The 17,827-nt window shown below is 48.4% G+C and overlaps 1 protein-coding gene across 1 annotated transcript in view; it reads right to left on the bottom strand.

Moving 5' to 3' along the window:
- Positions 1-754: 754 nt before the first annotated feature.
- Positions 755-17,827, bottom strand: part of TTC28 (tetratricopeptide repeat domain 28) — a 422,455-nt gene continuing 405,382 nt past the window's right edge. The window contains exons 16-23 of the mRNA XM_065417993.1: positions 13,151-13,871; positions 11,687-11,811; positions 9,960-10,191; positions 9,484-9,560; positions 6,769-6,792; positions 5,768-5,897; positions 4,028-4,135; positions 755-2,379 (exon numbers count right to left, since the gene is read on the bottom strand). Coding sequence (XP_065274065.1) covers positions 755-2,379; positions 4,028-4,135; positions 5,768-5,897; positions 6,769-6,792; positions 9,484-9,560; positions 9,960-10,191; positions 11,687-11,811; positions 13,151-13,871 — 3,042 coding nt within the window. The remainder of the gene's footprint in view (positions 2,380-4,027; positions 4,136-5,767; positions 5,898-6,768; positions 6,793-9,483; positions 9,561-9,959; positions 10,192-11,686; positions 11,812-13,150; positions 13,872-17,827) is intronic.

Here is a 17,827-nt window from a genome sequence, read left to right on the forward strand (position 1 = left end):
TCAGACCAATCAATGGAAATTTCAGCCTAAAAGGCATTTCTTCAGAAAAAGTTAACTGAAAGTGGAATTAAGAATGGAACATCCGTTTCTACTTTATCGGCATGTCACCAGCACAGCACCAGAATGATGTGTTGACAATGTTGCCAGGGAGTTGTACATTGTTAGCGTTTTCTCACATATGCTTGCATTTGACTAACAGCAATTTCACCTAGTTACATTATCATCTACTCCCCCTGCGCAGCCCCTGGAAGCATAAAAGCAATGGCTTGTACTTCTGCTCTGTGTGCATTATCCTTGTGGCATAAAATGGAAGATTTGCCTCGTCTCGCCTCCTTCCCCAATCCCTGGATATGTATAAATTCTGTATAAAAATCCAACTGTAAACATCCTTTCAGGATAAGAAATACATGTAGGTGGTTTAAAGGCTAACATTTTGTGAACAGACATACAGATTAATTGAATTTGCTGCTGCACAGAACTAGCTGTGAACGCTACACAAAACTGTCATCAGGTGCATCTGGCCAAAGTACTGACAAGAGGAACTGAAACCTATTTGCATAAGGCCCTTGTCATACACTGTAATGCACTGCGCCAGGCTAATTTGTCTCATTACTCTGCACTGCTAATCATGGGTGTGACCATGGCTTCTCGGGTAATATTCTGTGGTTTTGTATTGATCAAGGCAAGTGGGTAGAAGCAAATACTGAGAACCTTTATGTGATTGCAAGTTGAATCAACTGGTATAAAAGACATTTCAACATTTGGAGGAAGGGAAAAATCTCCCTGGTGACAAAAATTTATAACCATTCCCAGATGGCAGCCTCAAGGGGCGTACTGTTCCCGGAATGCTATTGGAAGGTGGAGAATGGGATGAAGTCACTGCATTGGTAGTTTCAGGGCGCCTGTGTCCATTTGGAGGGTTCTTTTGTGGAGAAGCAAGGTGTTGCTGAATAGACAACTCCTTAAGTTCCAGCTTGTCTGCACTTTCATCTTTGCTGTGCCGTGGAGATAAGTTTAGCAAGCTGAGAACATCTCTCTTAGCAGTCATTGTTCCAGGAGCTCCTCGGAAAATCTTCATAGGGCCTGTGGAATGTTGGGGAGTGCTCTGCCAAAACATTTTCAGGTTGTGGATGGCCTGCACCTTTTCATCGATGGCAGCCATTTTTAATTTGTCTATATCTGGGGCATCAGCTGGGCTGGAGCGAGCAGAACCAGCTGAGGAGTAAGAGAGAGCAGGAGAGGGGGTGCTGCCCACAGGAGACTGATGCCCTGAGCTTGGGGAGATATTTCTGGGAGATTTAGAAATATGAGCGCTGTAAGGAGAGCTAGGGTACTTGAGTTTAAAGTGGGGGTGTTCAGTTAACGAGCCATGACAGTCAGAATTCGGAGAAGGCTGCCCACTGTATGGGCCTGTGCCGTCTTTGTTGGACATCTCCGATGTTGTGGGGCTGTTATATCCGGAACTCACTTTCTGAAGGGATGAGCTCCTTGTTGGAGGCTTTGGTTTAATTGTAACTGGTGAAGGATGACTCCTCTGACTAGAGCTCAGTGGCCTACTGAAGGCACTGGTCTCTGAGGCTCTGAACACAGAAGCACCAGCTGCTGCTCCATCTTCCGAGTTCTTCTTCTTGCTCATCTGACTGCCGCTTCTTTGAAGACGTTCAACAGCAATAAGGTGACTTTGAGTCTCCTCCAGAATTTTCTGGGCCAACTCTTGTGGATCGAGCTTTGGGTTGTTCTCCTCTTGGGATTTGACAGTGCTGTCAGTTTCAGTGCTAGATTGGTCAGATTCTCCAGTATCAGAACTTGCAAGTTTTCCAACTTTTTGGAAAGGTGAGTTCGGACTGGGAATAAGAGTCATTTTAACAGGGGAATTTGGGGTACTTATGCTCCCTTTGGAACTGACAGAAACTTTAATCCCTCCAGATTGACCAGTTTTGGATTGTTTGTGATCAGGGGAAAATCTTGTTTTTATATTTTCTTGATAAGTTGCCATAGGCTCATTGCTAATTATAGAAAATCCTTCATACTCCTCATTGTCTTTGCTGGCTGCAGCATTGGTCTGTGGAGACAGTTGGCTCCGTGGCACAGAGGACCTTTGCGGATAGACATTCTTAGGCCTTTCATAGTCCTGTCGCCCCCTGTGCCCTGCACCTTCTGATGTGCTCTCTGGCTTGGAAACAAAACTCATTGAAGAAGCGATAGAGCTCAGGCTGTACACAGAAATGGCGTCTGATGCAATACTGTCTGGACAAGTAGGAGAGAAGGGAGGGTTCTGATAGCCCAAAGGCATTGGGTTGGAAATGGACTGAGCAGAAGCCAGTGATTCCAGTGATGAGGAACTGTCCAGGCTAAGACGTTTGGGTAACTCTGTAGAATCTAAATAAATGAAAACAACAGCACTTATTACAATGAAAGCAAGTGGTGCAGTATGTGCACCTAGTCTCATTTGTTTAACAACTCCAGTGCTGCTTCCACTACACAATTGCTAATTATGTGAGAAACATAATGTATGCATCCCAGGAAAGGTGCATGCAGAAACTCAATGCTTCTACCAGAAAAGAACTTGGTAGAGTTGATATTTTAGTCCTCCAAATCACCTCTTTATACAAGACTCCAACTGCCAGCAGACCTGAATTCTATTCCTAACTCTGGCACTGACTGGTTATGTGACCACGGGCAAGACAAAACCTCTGTGCACCGATGTCCCTGTCTGTGAAATGAGGCTAGTATTTCCCCTTTCTTGCAGGAGTGCTGTGAGGTCTAATCCATTAACATTTAAAAAGCATTTTGAGATGCTTGGAAGGAAAGTGCTGACTCACAGAATCAGAGGGTTAGAAGAGTATTCCTGCATTGCTGAGCACTCTACAGCTGTGGTCATAGGACCATGGCTAGGGCAGGCTCATTTAGGACAAATATCTAAACATGCTGCTGGTGCAGTCACCTTACTCTAGCTGCCTCAGCCCTATATGGTACCATAAGGGAATGAGAACAAATCCAGTTTGCAGCCATCGTAGGCACACAAGGCAATAGTGTGAGAGCGACAGGACCACGGGACTGTTAAGAAATATCAAACCTTGCACTGATGGGACACCAAGTCACAGCCAGCTCAGGTCAGAAATGAGCTGGTATTTGGTGGAGCTCAATCCTGGTCCCGGTCTACAAGTATCCACAGCACAAAAAGATACGACTGCAGTTTGCACCCGTTGGCAGACTTAGCTGAGTGAAAGGCCAATTGACGGAACCTAAACTCCCCTCTCATCACTGAAGCGATCTCTCCAGATTGTAGCTGAGGCATGCTGACAGGTGACAGTCCATACTGCCCTTATGGTCTCTGTTTTATATAAATAGAGGACTTCAGTGCTGTCCCAGCACTAATTCATACGACAGAGTAGTAGAAAATGGGTGATGCCCCTGAACTGTGAAAGGGACACAATCCATATTCGCTTGACTGACAGCCGCTCTCTGTTTGTAGAGAACTGAATGCCCTTCAGTTTTACTCTAAAGGAGATTTAGCTCCAGGGGAACTAGTGACTTGATGAATCATATAAGTTAGAGATGGAAGTGACCAACCCATCTCCCAAATTTTCCTCGGAGAGACAGAAATCTCTCCAGTTTTTCTTTTGCTCATCCACACCCCCTATCCTCTGCCCAATCCTTGCCCATTAAGTGTCCCCTTCCCCCACGTTATGCCTAGTTCAGTGCACCACCCTGGGCCTCAGACACCCCACCCATAGTATTTGCCAAATAAACTCCCTCTCCTCCTTAAGTCCCCACTTCTCAATGTTTGCAGTGAGTCTTATAGTCAGAGCAGTGGTGGAGAGCTAGCTGCTCTCTGGCAGACCACTCACAGGCTTGGGAAATGCCACACACCCCGGTTCACTAGATAAGTAAAAAAAATTCACAGCAACTGTGTGAGATGCTTTCCTTTGTGCAAAAGATAATAATACTCCACCTCAATAGATACCATCATCCTCCAGCCATCAGATGGAGCAGGAGCAAATAATGTCACAGCACGTAGCCTTACCAAAAAGTGCCAGCAGGGACTGGAGAGCAAAGTGCATGGTCCTCCTATTAGCTTGTTTCCCAGTTTTCAGTATCACCTCCTCCTGCCCAACTTCACAAAGGTCAAAACCTGTAGGAGAACACAGAGCAGAAGACCATTTCTCACCCAAAGATTCTGTACCTTGAACTGGTCCCAGTAAGTGACTGATGCTGCACATAATCCCTGACACGGACCTTGCAGCGGCCTCGCTCAGTGCTGTCTCCTCTGTGCCAATGTGCTGTAGCTGCCTGGTTAGTATTTAATATTTCTATTCCAGTAAGTGCCCACGTGTCCCACTAATGACTGGGGCCTTACTGTGCTAGGTGCTGTACAGACACATAGGAAGACACAGTCCTTGCCCTGAGGACCTTACCTGGGCAGGATGGAGGGGAAAAAAATAACCAAAGGTGTTCTATTTTATAGATATATACACTAGCAAATGTTTTTCTGATATTTATAAATAGAGTCAGTGCTAATTATGCCCCATGTGCCCCCTCAAGCAGTCACTGACTGGCTGATCTTTTAGAGGGATCGTAGCAGCAGTGGGTCTATGGAGAGGGCAATGGCCTTGGGGCTCAGTGCAGGGAGGGTTCGGGGCAGTCTGGAGAAGGCATGAGAAGCTGACGCATGGAAGGATGAGGCTGGAGGGCAGATAGGAAGGCAATGACTTATCTTTGTCTTCTTTCCACTCCATTTCCTTCTAAGTGGCAGTACCCTCTCTTTGACTACCTACTTATATACCCTTGCCAGAAAATGGGGCCTGGGCAAAACTGGGCTGCTCTCAAATCAAATGGAAGTTGCCACTTGAAGTCAATAAAACCCAGGTCCTGCTGATTGAGGTGGTGTTAGGGTGCAGAAAGAAAGACACACACACAACTCTTGGGGGAATTTTGTGCCACTGCACAATGCTGAATTTTGCAGAAATTAATGTGCACGCAGAATTTCCCTTCCCCCACAGAAATGGGCTGCAGTGCTGCTAGCCACCACTAGGGGCCAGTGGACTCGGCAGACCCCAGCTGGCACATAAAAGACATTGCTGGGGAGAGGGGGAGGCAGCTAGAGTTCCCAACATGTCCTGAGAGAAGGAGAGGGTGGCATGCAGGAAACTCCGTGCAAGCCTGGAACCGAACATCAGGCTGTTTCTCCCTCTGGGTCCCTGGGCGGGGGAGAGGGTTCGGGTGTATTGACTGAGGGGGACCCCCGCAGGTGAACTCTGGGGGGAGGGGGTTTGGGTGTATTGACTGAGGGGGGCCCCCGCAGGTGGGCTCTGGGGCGGAGGGGTTGTGGGTATAGCCCCCGGCTGGGCTCGGGGGGGAGGGGAGCAGAGAAACAGGAACTGGGTTGTCATAGGAGGTTTCTTTAACTCTCTACTCCTGGGGGAATTTTTGTGTGTCTGTATTGTTATAGACATACTTGCTGACAGGCATTTTGAAATAAATTACCAAAATAATTGAATCTGGCATAATTATGTAGTGTTATTTTGACAAATAAAATTTGCAGAATTTTTAATTGTTTTGGCGCAGAATGCCCCCAGGAGTAACACACAGGGAGAGCAATCTCTGCTCACAGTGACCGGAGAAGGATTCACCGGGCCAGGTAACGAGCAGCCGGGCCATCATGTCCTACATATCAAATGATGTAAGCAACAAAGGTGCTTGTGAAGTATAAGGTGTTGGATGGCCACACAGACAGCAGCAATAAAACAAGGAAACATCATCTTACCTAAGGCTGCCAGAAACTCGTGGCAGCCAGGAAGCCTCCAGAGCTGGACACTGATGGAGACCTGGATCGGTGCAGAGGAGAAATCCTGCTCCTTCTCTCCTGCTTGGAGTTGAACCAAGACCTGATGTAGCTGAGGATGACAGAACAAACATCAGCCCTTCCATACCAACCCATTCACCTCCTGGCTGACATTCCCAGCCGGTGGGGTCACACCTAATCTGCCATTGTCCTGGATAGTCACTAGTACACTCTAGTCAAGGTGCTGCCCAGCCCTGAGAAGAGACACCCAATCAAAGATCACACTCTGCATAGAGGGAGTGGCCCTACAACTGGCCGGACATTCTGCTGGGAAGTCTCCAGCAGGGACACGTGAACCCCTGTGAGGTGAGTTAGAGTGGGGCTGTTGCCAGAGAAAGGGCAGGAGGGAAGCACAGTACGAAAACTTCAGGAAGAAAGAAAAGGAGGAGGTGCTTAGTGGCTGCTCATGGCCACTCAAAGGCTATTCTGTAACTGGGCTATTTGATCGGGCATGAAGCCAAACCCAGGAACGCCCCAGCTGCGCTAAACGAGACAAAGTCAGTCATGGGAAACAGCCAAAGGTTTCCCACGTGTTTCCAGGACCTCTAGGAAGCAGTTTGTCAGCTGAGCCCAAGAGACAGGAGTGCTGGGGTGAGAGCAAAGCACTTTGTTACCAAAACATGAGCTGGACCAAGGGGCATGTCCCCCTCTCACACCCCCACAGAACTGAATTCACACACAAAGGGGAAGGCCTGGGTGAGGAGGAGGGGGAAGGACAAACCTGCACTCCCAGCCTCACCTATACTACGCCTGCGGCACAGGCCCAACACCACAATGTCCTTTCTCCCCATTAGCAGTAATTAAGCAAATCCCAGGCCTAAAAATTTGGTGACTATTAAACCGTAACGCAGGGAAATGGTTTTCCAGAGCTCAGGGCGTGCCTCTGCAGAGGAGTAATGTTCCCTGGTATGTGGGGTACTCACCATTCCCACCATATTTTTAACAGCCTTCAGGTAGCAGATAAGAAGAGAGAAAAGGAGAGAAGGAAAGAAAGAACAAACATGGGTTATTCTGCATTATGGAGTGAGCATGGCATGAAGCCCTGTAGGGCTGAGTAGATCATCACAAGCCAGCCCCCTCCTGCAAGAGGCACAGCACAGAGCAGGGGGAGAAGGGAAAATGAGGGTAGGGAGTGAAGGGACCAAACAAGCAGGAACAGGCAGCTGGAATCTGGAAGTCCCTAAGCTGTTAAAACCAGAGCTGGCACTTCCCAGGCAGCTACAACCCTGCCAGTGAGGAGATGAGCCCCATCCATCTTTTGACAGGAGGTGGAACATAAACAACCTTCCTCTAGTTTCCTTTCAGGGGCTGTTTATTGGCATTTGATGCAATCTATACTCCCTAGCATTCCCACTGCACGTGCAAATGAAGGTTATGGCCCTTATCTCTACACACAAGCAGCCCAGAGAGAAGGGAGCACGCTCAGTGCTTTGCTAATTCGCTGTTCCCAGGAACACTTTCCCCTCCTCAGATAACTGCAGTGAACGCAAGTCAGGGATGAAGGCAGCGTGCATTACAGCAGCCTTGAAATCCACCTCCAGAGAAGCCTCCCCCCCAAAGCACCCTAGAACTGTGCAGCACCACCTAGCTCCCAAGCCAAAGGGTCTTTTCAGTGTGTGTAACTTTTAGCCCCGCGGGGTGCGCAGAGAGGAGAACGGATGCTGCAGCGGGGACTGTTTGGGCTGTTTCAAGTGCTGGAGCTGCTCTTTTAGAATTAAATAACCTGACTGAGGAGCAGAGCAACTCGCACACCAAGCAGCTTCAGCCGAGGCGCCTGGTCTCTGAACACGTAGGAGACTGGATGGAGCAGTCACCCAGTAGCAGTTTTGCAGGCCAGGTCATACTGGCCTGTGCAAAGTAGAAACCATTGTCTCCTTAATGATCATGAATGCTCAGTACTTACCAACCCCCATGGAGGGAGGCTCACTATCTCCATTCACAGATGGAGCAGCTAAGACAGAGGTCTCAGCACCACAAGGTCATAGTGAAAATGCCATGATCTGAGCCCTGGTACCAGAGGGTGGTAACTTTGGGATGTGGCTGAAGCAAGATAGCAAGAGATAGGACCCAACCTTCCTGCCCAGTTCCTGAGCCTGACAGGGAGGTTGGGGAAGTAGCATTACAAACTGGCTGCCTTCCTCTCAGATTGTGGGGGGCAGTAGGGTTCTGGGCTTTGCATTTCAAGGAGCCTAGCTTCCATCAGCCCCTGTACCCAGGCGTGGTGTCTGCTGTATTGTCACATTCATGCAAAATCCTGGGCAATGCCAGGTGTCCCCAAGGGAAAGGGATGACAGAAGCATTCGGGAGAACGAGCCCTGCTCCATCCATACTACAGAGGCACAAGCTGGAGCTGGGAAGGAAATAGTGTCCATGGGCCGTTGCTGTCAATCGTTCCCCTGTAGTTTTCATAGACCTGTAGGACTGGAAGGGACCTCGAGAGAATTTCTGGGGGGATGGGCTGCAGCAGAGGGGAGAGCTGGGCTGAACCCTAATTTCCAGCTAGCGCTATTCCTGTCTGGGGCTTGGCCTGCACAAGAACATCTGCAGAAACAATGCACATCTCTTCTGCTATTTGCTGCAGCAGGCAGCTGGGGAAATGGTGAATAAATCTTTTGTTAGCTGCATGCAGCCATCTGAAGCCTGCTTTTTCTTGGGTGATTTAATTGGCTGCGGCAAGAACACCAACAGGAAACAGTCGTGTGGACATTTTTATAGAGAATGTTAGATTGTTGTCCTTTAAACTACCTGTTCCATTTACTCTGGGCTGCCCTCCTAATGGTTGTCTGCACAGCCGCAGCACTGGCAGTGTGATTCCTGCACAGGGACTCTTGGCCTGATGATCCAAAGGAAGCCCTCTTAGCTAAAGTGGGAATGCCTGGCAGAGAGGGCACAGGTCCCAGCTGCCCACTGACTTATTTCTCTAGAAAACCTGATACAGGTGGTCAGGAAAATATCTGTGCAAGACACGGGGATGGTGAGCTACATGCCTGTTCACAATTCATTGTGCACCCACCTGCTGGGGCAGACAAATGGCCTGGTCTGAAGAGCACTCAGGAGATGAGGAACATGTTGAAGCATGCCAGCCATGCTGAGGGCACAATGATAGAGAGCTGGGTCAGGACGGACAGGGTGGAAGAGTAAGGAAGGCTAGGGTAATGGAGCTACAGGCAGTAGTGCATTCCCACACAACAGTGGATCTTACAAAGGCTGGAAACTTGTTTGGCAGAGCTGCAAGCTGCCCCAAGTAACAGCACAGGTCTGAGAGGCACTGGACGAAGCATTAGGGAATATCCTGAAGGGAACAGCCCAGTACAAGTTCTTAGGGTAATAGGCTGACTGGGACCTAATCAAGTTTTCCATCCCTCAATGCTAGGATCCCACCTTCCTCAGCTGTACTGAACAGCACGACTGGTGTGCATGTCACATGCTCTCTGTTCTGTCACTGAGCTGAGAAGTCCAGCAGCGTGCCTGCACCCATGTGCCAAGGCATTCACTCACTCAAGCAGACAAGAGAGACAGGTTTTGAACTTTGGACACAAAAGCCACTCTGTCTATTTGCTCTGCTAGTGGCTCTGGACTCCTTTACCCTAGGAAGAAGGATTTGTGGCATGGTGCTGTAGCGTCACCACCCTACTCACCCGGTTGATAAGCTGTTCTCCAGTCTCTGAAGCAGTAATAAGTTTGCAAAGTGCCTGAAGTGCCGGGTTAGGCAAACCTGAAAAAAATCAGAAACCATAAAGTTTGTTCAAACCTGCCTCTGAACTGCCTGAGAGAAACCATCCCAAAGCGACACATGGGCCCAGCTTCCCTGATGAGCGAACTCCCGTCTGGGAGCAGGGACAGAGGAACAATAATGCCCTGGCTCCTCGGGTATTGGGACCAGAGGGAAATGAATGGAATCTGTGGCTGAAGCAGCCATGTTCTCACTGCAAAGCCTGCTCTAGGGCTATGCTGGGAGCAACAGTCCCATTCTGTGATTTTACTTAGTCCCTGTAAAAGCACAGAACAACATCTGAACAGCGAGATTTCCCACTCCTCCCATCCAAGAGGCAGCAGGTGGACAAGAGCCTGCTAAGGCGGATGATGCCAGAGCCCCCTGTGGCCTTTTCCTTACCTAGGAGGGACTGGATGGTGGTGCTGCATTGCTGTAGCCGTTCACCGGGGTCTGAAGTTGGGAAGAAAACTGCAGCTGGAAGACCACTCGCAGGAGGGTCAAGTCGAAACCCCACAGCAGTGAGTAATGCCTGCCAGCCTGGAATGCCGCCAACTTTGTTCTCCACACTCTGCTGAGAGGTGTACATGGAATTGTGCTGCCCATTCTGGATTCGCTGCAGCGACTTCTCCACCTTCCGGGGCAAAAGACTGCATTAGCTTATTCTGCAGAAAGTTTATCATTAACCCTCTCCTCGTTCTGCAGTGTCAGGAGCAGAAAGGCATCTCAGGTCAAGGGGTGGGCTGGGTGACAGACTATATGGCAATCAGCCTCAGACAGGAGGTGGTCAGGGCCCTTTGGAACTAGAGGCTCCACTAATTCACGTATAGCTGTAAAATGAGAAGTCAGGCAGCCTATAGCAGCATCTTGGGCAGACGAGGGCCATGGAAAACTAGGCTACATGTTTGACTGGGAGGAGGAATCTGCCCATTTTCCAGCCTATCCTGAAGGGATGATTTCCCGTAAGCCAGGTGGCTGTATTTGTCCCCACAGAAACGCTGAGTTATGGTTTCCAGCCTCTTGGGTCTGCTGCTGACTACCAGGTTATCATGTTCCATGTGCAGACTTACCACTTGGATGGTAAATAGCAAAAGTAGAACCCTCCTCCCTTTCCAGCCTGATGCAGCTGGGATCATCATCCTCAGTCGACTAATGCTGCCATTACAACAGGACATTGCCCCTAAGGAAACTAGGAGGGTCCTTTCGGAGGAGAGGTGTTACACCGATGTGAGAGGATCATATTCTAACCATCCCAGAGTTTTACCTACAGATCACATCGGTCGCAACATTCACTGCTCCCCAGAGCTGGTTATTGGTACCTATGGGAACACCACTGTCTCGTTAAACTTCCATGTGTGCTGCTGTTTTGGGGTTAAACCCTGTGGATTTCAGTGTGGTATTTTCTGGTGAAAGCTGTCAGCTGAACAGAATGTTCTGCGTCATGCAGTATCATGGGAAGGACCCAAAGAGTCAGTTCTTCTGTCTAACAAACCTTGCTGCTTTAGAGCTTGCTCTGTTCTGAACTGCGGTGTTCATTCTTGGCTCGAAGCCATCAGTCCTTAACATCTGTACAGAGAGCGTGGTCACTTGGCTAGCAAGGAAGGAGACACACTACCAGTGTCTTCATTCTCACCTCCCTACTTCTTGTCTAGTTCACAGCAATTCTGTCATAGAAACAATTAACCTTAGTGACAATCTCATTTTCAAAGCACAGACCCGCTCAGCAGCATATGCAAATCAGCTGGGTCGGAGGGAGGGATTTTATTTGTCATGCTAGCAAGGTGAATCTCTGCCTGGTGTCCCACTCTTCTCCCAGGGACAGGGCGTAGCTGCAGGGATGACACAGGCTGAGGGAGGAGAAGGAGGGTTGGGGGTTTACTCCTGAAGTTGAATTGAAACGTTTCCCCACCCATTCAACATTCAGAGACACCTTGCCACAGATGACATCACCTTCCAAGCGTTAAGAGGAGGCGTCTGCCATACTCCAAGGCAGGGACCCACATTTCGATGGAACTTTCCAGGCTGCAGGAAGGGGCCTTCACAGCCTCTCCAAAGCAAGACTGCAAGGCTCTTATTGCCACCACTCTGGGGTGCAGGGGATACTCTTATGGCAGCTCTCTCTCGCTTACCAGATGTAACAAGACTCTCAGGGCATCTCGTGCTCTCTCCGGGTGCTGCAGAATCTCTGTCAGGGCCTGTCCAATTAGCGAGGAAGGGCTGTTCAGCTTCACATCACTCCCAATGAGCATGAAGCCTGCAGGATTCAGACGAAGAGCTTCTTAATCTCCTCTTGTCCCAGAAAAACAAATACTCTGCCTCCCTCAAGCTAACAGAAATGAATAGCTCTTGGCCCCTTGCTGAGTTATTTGCCTACCCATGGAGAAGGGAGAATCCAGAACAGCTGCCTCCATGCCACCCAGGCACCTAACTTCTAGGATGCTTCTTCAATGCTCTCTGCTCTCCCCCTTTATGAAATCAATACTGTTTTCCTGTTCACGTATGTGGAAAAATGTGGCAATGCAGAGACTTGCCCTAGCATGCTCCTCATCTCCTTTACAGGAACAGAAATCAATAAAAGCTAAACACTGTCTGAAAATGGAGAGCTGTTCCTGTCTAGGGAAAGATGTCTGCTTTGCCCAGGCCGCTAGCTTGTGCACCATGCAAATATCAGCCTCCCCCATGGCAGTACAAGGAACTCTTCCTCCTGCCCCTGTACACTCGCATCCTCAACATGGCTAGGGTCACACGTCAGCTTTTGGTGGCAGGTCCACTAGTTTGCTCCACTATGATCTAACCCAAGTGTGCAGAAGACATGCACTGAGTGAGACTGTCAGTTCTAGAGAAAAATGCTGCTGTCATGGGAATACTGCCAGTATTCTTACAAACTCCGGAAAAGCCTCATCTCTCTGGAATTCTGGGACGTTCTTAGAGGTTCCTCATAGTCTCTAGTCAAGGTACAACAAGGGTGAATAGTCTCGGTTCCTTATTTCTCATCACTGAACTATCTAGCACATTTAATTTTAAAATGTTGAATTAAATACACATCCTCCTCAGTGGATTACAGCACTGTTGTTACAGTGCCATTCAAGAAACACCCTCCACCCCATCATTACACTAATGGGAATCAAATCTTTCTGCTGTACCGTGCTAGACACATATCAGTAAGAATAATGCATCCTGATCTGTAATCTGTAGGGAGAAAAGGAATCTTGTCTGTTATCAGCTGGGGATCCTGGGTAATTTCCTGCCTGCATGGCCCTTAGCATATCAGGTCTTCCTAATGATTAAACCTGCCTGATGAGACAGGTGCATTTCATACGCTGTAAATTATGTCAAACACATGCTCTCCCCATTGTTACATTGAAGAACGAATATTTCCCACTGGCCAGCCATTCAGCAACACTCATTAGCGCAGAATCAGGTCTGATGCACAGCTTCAGGCCGCTGTAAGGGCACATGGTGTTACTCATGCACTCTGCTGCTAGCACAGCTCCTTGTTCAACTCAAACACAAACAAATTGGTGTAATTGTTTCTCCTACAAACACTTTCCTGTTTATTATGAGAACAGCCCCAAGAAGCAGATTCCTCCTACCTGCCCAGTTGGATGGATGGGAGAACTGCTTGCTGCTCTGTACTGTTTTCATGGCCTCTCCGAGGGCTGCGCTGGCTTTCATTCCATTAAGGAGGGAGGCATAGAAGGCGTGCACAAACATTTTGGAAGCAGCCACAGGAACAGGCCAGAGTGACACCAGGACACACTGAGCCCCAGCAGCCAGGAATGCCCGTGTCAAGCCAACGACCCCATCAGCAGTGACTTTGCTGTTGGACTCTTGGTAGGAGCCGAGAACCACTAATTTGACAGGAAGCCGCAGATCCAGAACGTCGGCTGCTGTGAGCAGGAACTCCTGGAGAGGAGGGCAGTCTGAGATACTCTCCACATCACTGGCATCATCCTGCATCCGGAGGGATTCTGGAATTGTGTAGGGATTCCCAAAGGAGCTCTTGCTACTGGCTGGGTTGCTATCAGTGTTGGGCGTTAGGACCAAGGCAGCCAGCTTCCAGGAAACATGGGTTGCAAAATGGACACACTCTGCCTGAGTGAGTGCGCTCATGACCCTCTCTTTCGTTGCCACGTTGCCAACCAGAGGCTGGCAGCCAAGTAATTCAGATACCATATAGGCCTCCTCTTCTGCAGAGGGCATAGGCCCCCAAAGCCATCTGTCCATCACTGCTGCAGGGAGTTTGGGATTTCCTATGACGGCTGCCATTGAGGTAGAACTGGAATAAGCAGGAGCATTCTTCTTTAAAAGGGACTAGAAAGAGAGAGAGAGAGAAAAAATAGGGGTCAAAGAACGGTCTGTTGTAGCCGTGACCCTGCAAGCGTCCTGCCTCCCCACGGAATGTCTGGGGTGGCTGGGGCTCTGTAACAGTAAGATGGTTTTATCATTAGAACAATGCCTTGCATTTCTTTAGCCCCTTCCATCCAAGCTGTGCTCATTTACATACCAACTCCATTCAGGGGCAGGGCAGGATTACTACTTCCTTTTCTGGGGAGAGGAAATGGATCCACAGAGAAGGGAAGTGACTTATCCAAGGTCACACTGGAGGTTTATGGCAGAGCCAGCAATATTAACTAAATCTCAACTTCCAGCCTTGTGCTGTAACCACAAGCCCATGCTTCCTCCTCAGTCCAGTCACTCCGTACAGCACCCCAGTAGTTTAATTATCTAGTCTGGCATTGGTGAGCTCTGGTAACGGGGATTCCACAGGATGAAAAGGTCACTTATCTGGTGCAGTAACTGGAGTTCTTAAAGATTTGTGTAGTGTGGGTGCTCCATGTTATGATATGCGCACGCCTATGTGCTCTTGTTTGGAGATTTTCATCAGCAGTGTCCGTGGGTCCATGCCTGTGCCCTAGACACCCTTGTGCCCCGATCTGAGGGGAGAGAGGGATGGGTGGACCTGCCACCACTCCCAATCCTTCTCAAGCATGGAAGTAGAAAGAGTCAGACTCCAAGGCGGGGGGGCACTCATAGGGACACACATGTCAAAGAACTCCCATTGCCATACAAGGTAAGTAACCTCTCCATCTTCGAGTAATGTCCCTATGGGTGCGCCACGTCAGGAGACTTCTGAGAAGTACTTCCATCATGGAGAAGGGTGCCAAGGACGTGGATTCAGTTCAGATTGTAGAACAGACTCGCCGAAAGCCATGTAACTGCGTCCAGACCTGACAAGAGTGTACTGCTAGGAAAACATGAACCCAGGACCAGGTGGCTGCCCTGTCAGGATAGGTATGTTTTTCAGCTTGGCTACTGTGCTAGATTGATCCCTGGTGGAATGAGCAATGACTCTTGGAAGGGGAAGCAAGGGGTGGACATGTCAACACTTTGTCATGATGAAATACCGTATATGGTGAGTCAGCCATCAAAGCTCCAAGCTCCCCTATCCTCCTCGCTGTGGTGACGGGTATGAGGAACTCAGTCTTAAGAGACAGATGAAGGCGGGAACAATTCAACATACGTTCAAAGGGGGGTTTTCTCAGGGCATTGAAGACTAAGTAGAGGTCCCGTGGTGGAGTTGGTTCCTTGATGGGAGGGAAGAGGTTGAAGAAGACTTTGATAAACCTTGTTGTGTTTGGGTGGGTGAAAACTGAAAACCCTTCCAATGTCACCTGAAAGTGAGACCAGCCATTCGCATGGCACTGTTGTAGCCGGTGTTGCAAGGTATTTACATACCAGATATGCTAAACATTTGTATGTCCCTTTATGGTTGAATCTGTATGCACTACAATTTTTACATTGTTTTGTTTCTGAGTGAAGTTATGTACAAAAAAATAATTTGTAAGTTGCACTTTCATGATAAAGGGATTGCACTACAGTACTTGTATGATGTGAATTGAAAAATACTATTTCTTTTATCTTTTTTACAGTGCAAATATTTGTAATAAAAACAATATAATAAAGTGATTATAGTACACTTTGTATTCTGTGTTGTAACTAAAATCAATATATTTGAAAATGTAGAAAAAATCCAAAAATATTTATACTAAATTTAACTTGGTTATCTATTATTGTTTAACAGTGCAATTAAAACTGCAATTTTTTTAATCGTTTCACAGTCCTAGTTGCCAGCATAACATATTATGTTGCTATGGAGGATAGCCTCCTGAGCGGTCCATCTTCCTTGAGCTGTGAGGTTCTGGGAGGTGCCTGTAGTGATGACTCTCATGGGAGAGGGTTGCAGGAACAGAACTCCTTTTGTGGATCTTCTCACCAATTGAGAGACTGAAGTACCCTCTGAAGAACCGACACTTGTTTGCACTGACTGTGCTTGTTGAGGGTATAGACAGTCATCAGCCAGGCCTGAAGACACCAAGACTGTAATCTTGCCAAGGGTGTCACAAATGTACAAGCTGCCATATGACCCAGAAGTTGTAGGCAAGGTCATCCTCTGGTTTGCGGGCTTTGAAACAAGGTTGGACATTGTGGTAAATCTGCGTTTGGGCAGGCAGGTATGCCCTGGCTGCGGAGGAGTCCAGAGTAGCCCCGATGAAGTCTCTGCACTGAGTGGGTATGAGAGTAGATTTTTCTGTGTGGAGATGGAGGCATGGAAAAGAAAAAGGGCTTTACTGTCTGAGCCTGTAGAAAATGAAAGGCCTTTCAGGAGCCAATCATCCAGGTAGGGGAAGACAATTATTCCCATCGGGCAAAGATGGGCTGTGGCGACTGATAGGACCTTGGCAAAGACTCTTAGGGTGAGGGAAAGGCTGCAGGATAGGACATGATACTGACAGTGATCCCTACCTACCACGAAATGTAGGACTCATCTGTGTGAGGGGTGCATGGCGATATGAAAATAAATATCCTGAAGGTTGAGGGAAATGAACCAATCTCCCAGATCCAGAGAAGGAATTATTATTGCTGTGGTTACCATTCTCAACTGCTGATCCTAGACGAAAGTGTTCAAAGTCCTGAGGTCCTGAATTGATCTCCATCCCCCATTGCTTTTCGGGATCAGGAAATACCTAAAGTAGAACCCTTTTTGGATGAAGTCCAGTGGAATGAGTTTGATCAGCCCACTGTTAGGAAGAATTGTATCTCCTTTCTCAAGAGATCCTTGTGAGAAGGGTCCCTGAAGGAGGACAGGGTGGGGCACAAGAGGGTGGTAAGGAGGTGAACTGAATGGAAAAGCCTGTGGAAACCACCTCCAGGATCCATCTCTCTGAGGTGATGAGCTCCCAGGAAGGTATAAAATGGGAAAGAGAGTTCCCATAAGTGTGGAGGTCGGGGAGGTGCAGCATAGACTCTGAAGCGGAAGGTAGGTTGTGACCCTTGATCAGTTTGAGGACGTCACTGGTGGGGAGGTTGCTGTAAAGGAGGGCCCTTTCTTATAGAATCTGGGCTTTTTCCTGAGGGGTTCAGCCAATCGTGTGGGTGGGTAGTGGACTGGTGGGATCGTTGAGCCATCTGCGACCTTCTGTTGTTTTCTTTTTGTCGCAGCTATATAAATGCCCAGAGATCATAGTGTCGCCTGAGAATCTTTTAGAGAATGGAGAGACCCATCTGTGGTGTCAGTAAACAACTTGGGTTCTGCAAAAGGAAGATCTTTGACAGTATTTTGGACCTCCTTGGAGAGGCCAGAGGACTGCACCCAAGAAGCTAGGTGCATGACTACTGCCATAGCCATGGGACGCGCAGCTCTGGTGAAATTGTTCTCTCTGATCCTGAGGCAAGTGTTCAGTAAAGGCTGAGAATAATTTGTGAAGACACACTTCGCCATCAGTGCTTGGTAATTGGCTACTCTGAATTGCAAAGAAGCCAAGGAGTAGCTCTTTGTCAGATGGTGCTGAATGGAATCTGTGCTGTGTGTTCCTCTTATTTGCAGCCTCAACAACCAGATTGTTGTATGTAGCCTGCGAGTAAAAATATTCTGAGCCTCTGGGTGGAACACAATATTTTTTGTCAGCCCGTTTGCATGTCGGCAGGATAGTAGCTTGATTTGCCATACCAGGCATGCTAGAGCTAACAACGTCATTGATGGGAAAGGCAATCCTGGCCGGGGGGAGATGTATGTCCACCAGGGAGTGTTGCAGTTCCTGTATCTCCTCCAACAGAATTTGTAAACTGTCCACTGTACATTTCATCAGGTCTTGAAAGGCCTTGAAATCATCAGGGTAAGATGATGGAGGAGACATGATCTCCACCTCCATCTGGTGAAAAGAAGCACTTGTGGGAGGAAGGTGTTTCTTCCTCATCAGCTGATTCCT

Source organism: Emys orbicularis, chromosome 16, assembly GCF_028017835.1.
Source record: "Emys orbicularis isolate rEmyOrb1 chromosome 16, rEmyOrb1.hap1, whole genome shotgun sequence".
Classification (NCBI taxonomy): domain Eukaryota; kingdom Metazoa; phylum Chordata; order Testudines; family Emydidae; genus Emys; species Emys orbicularis.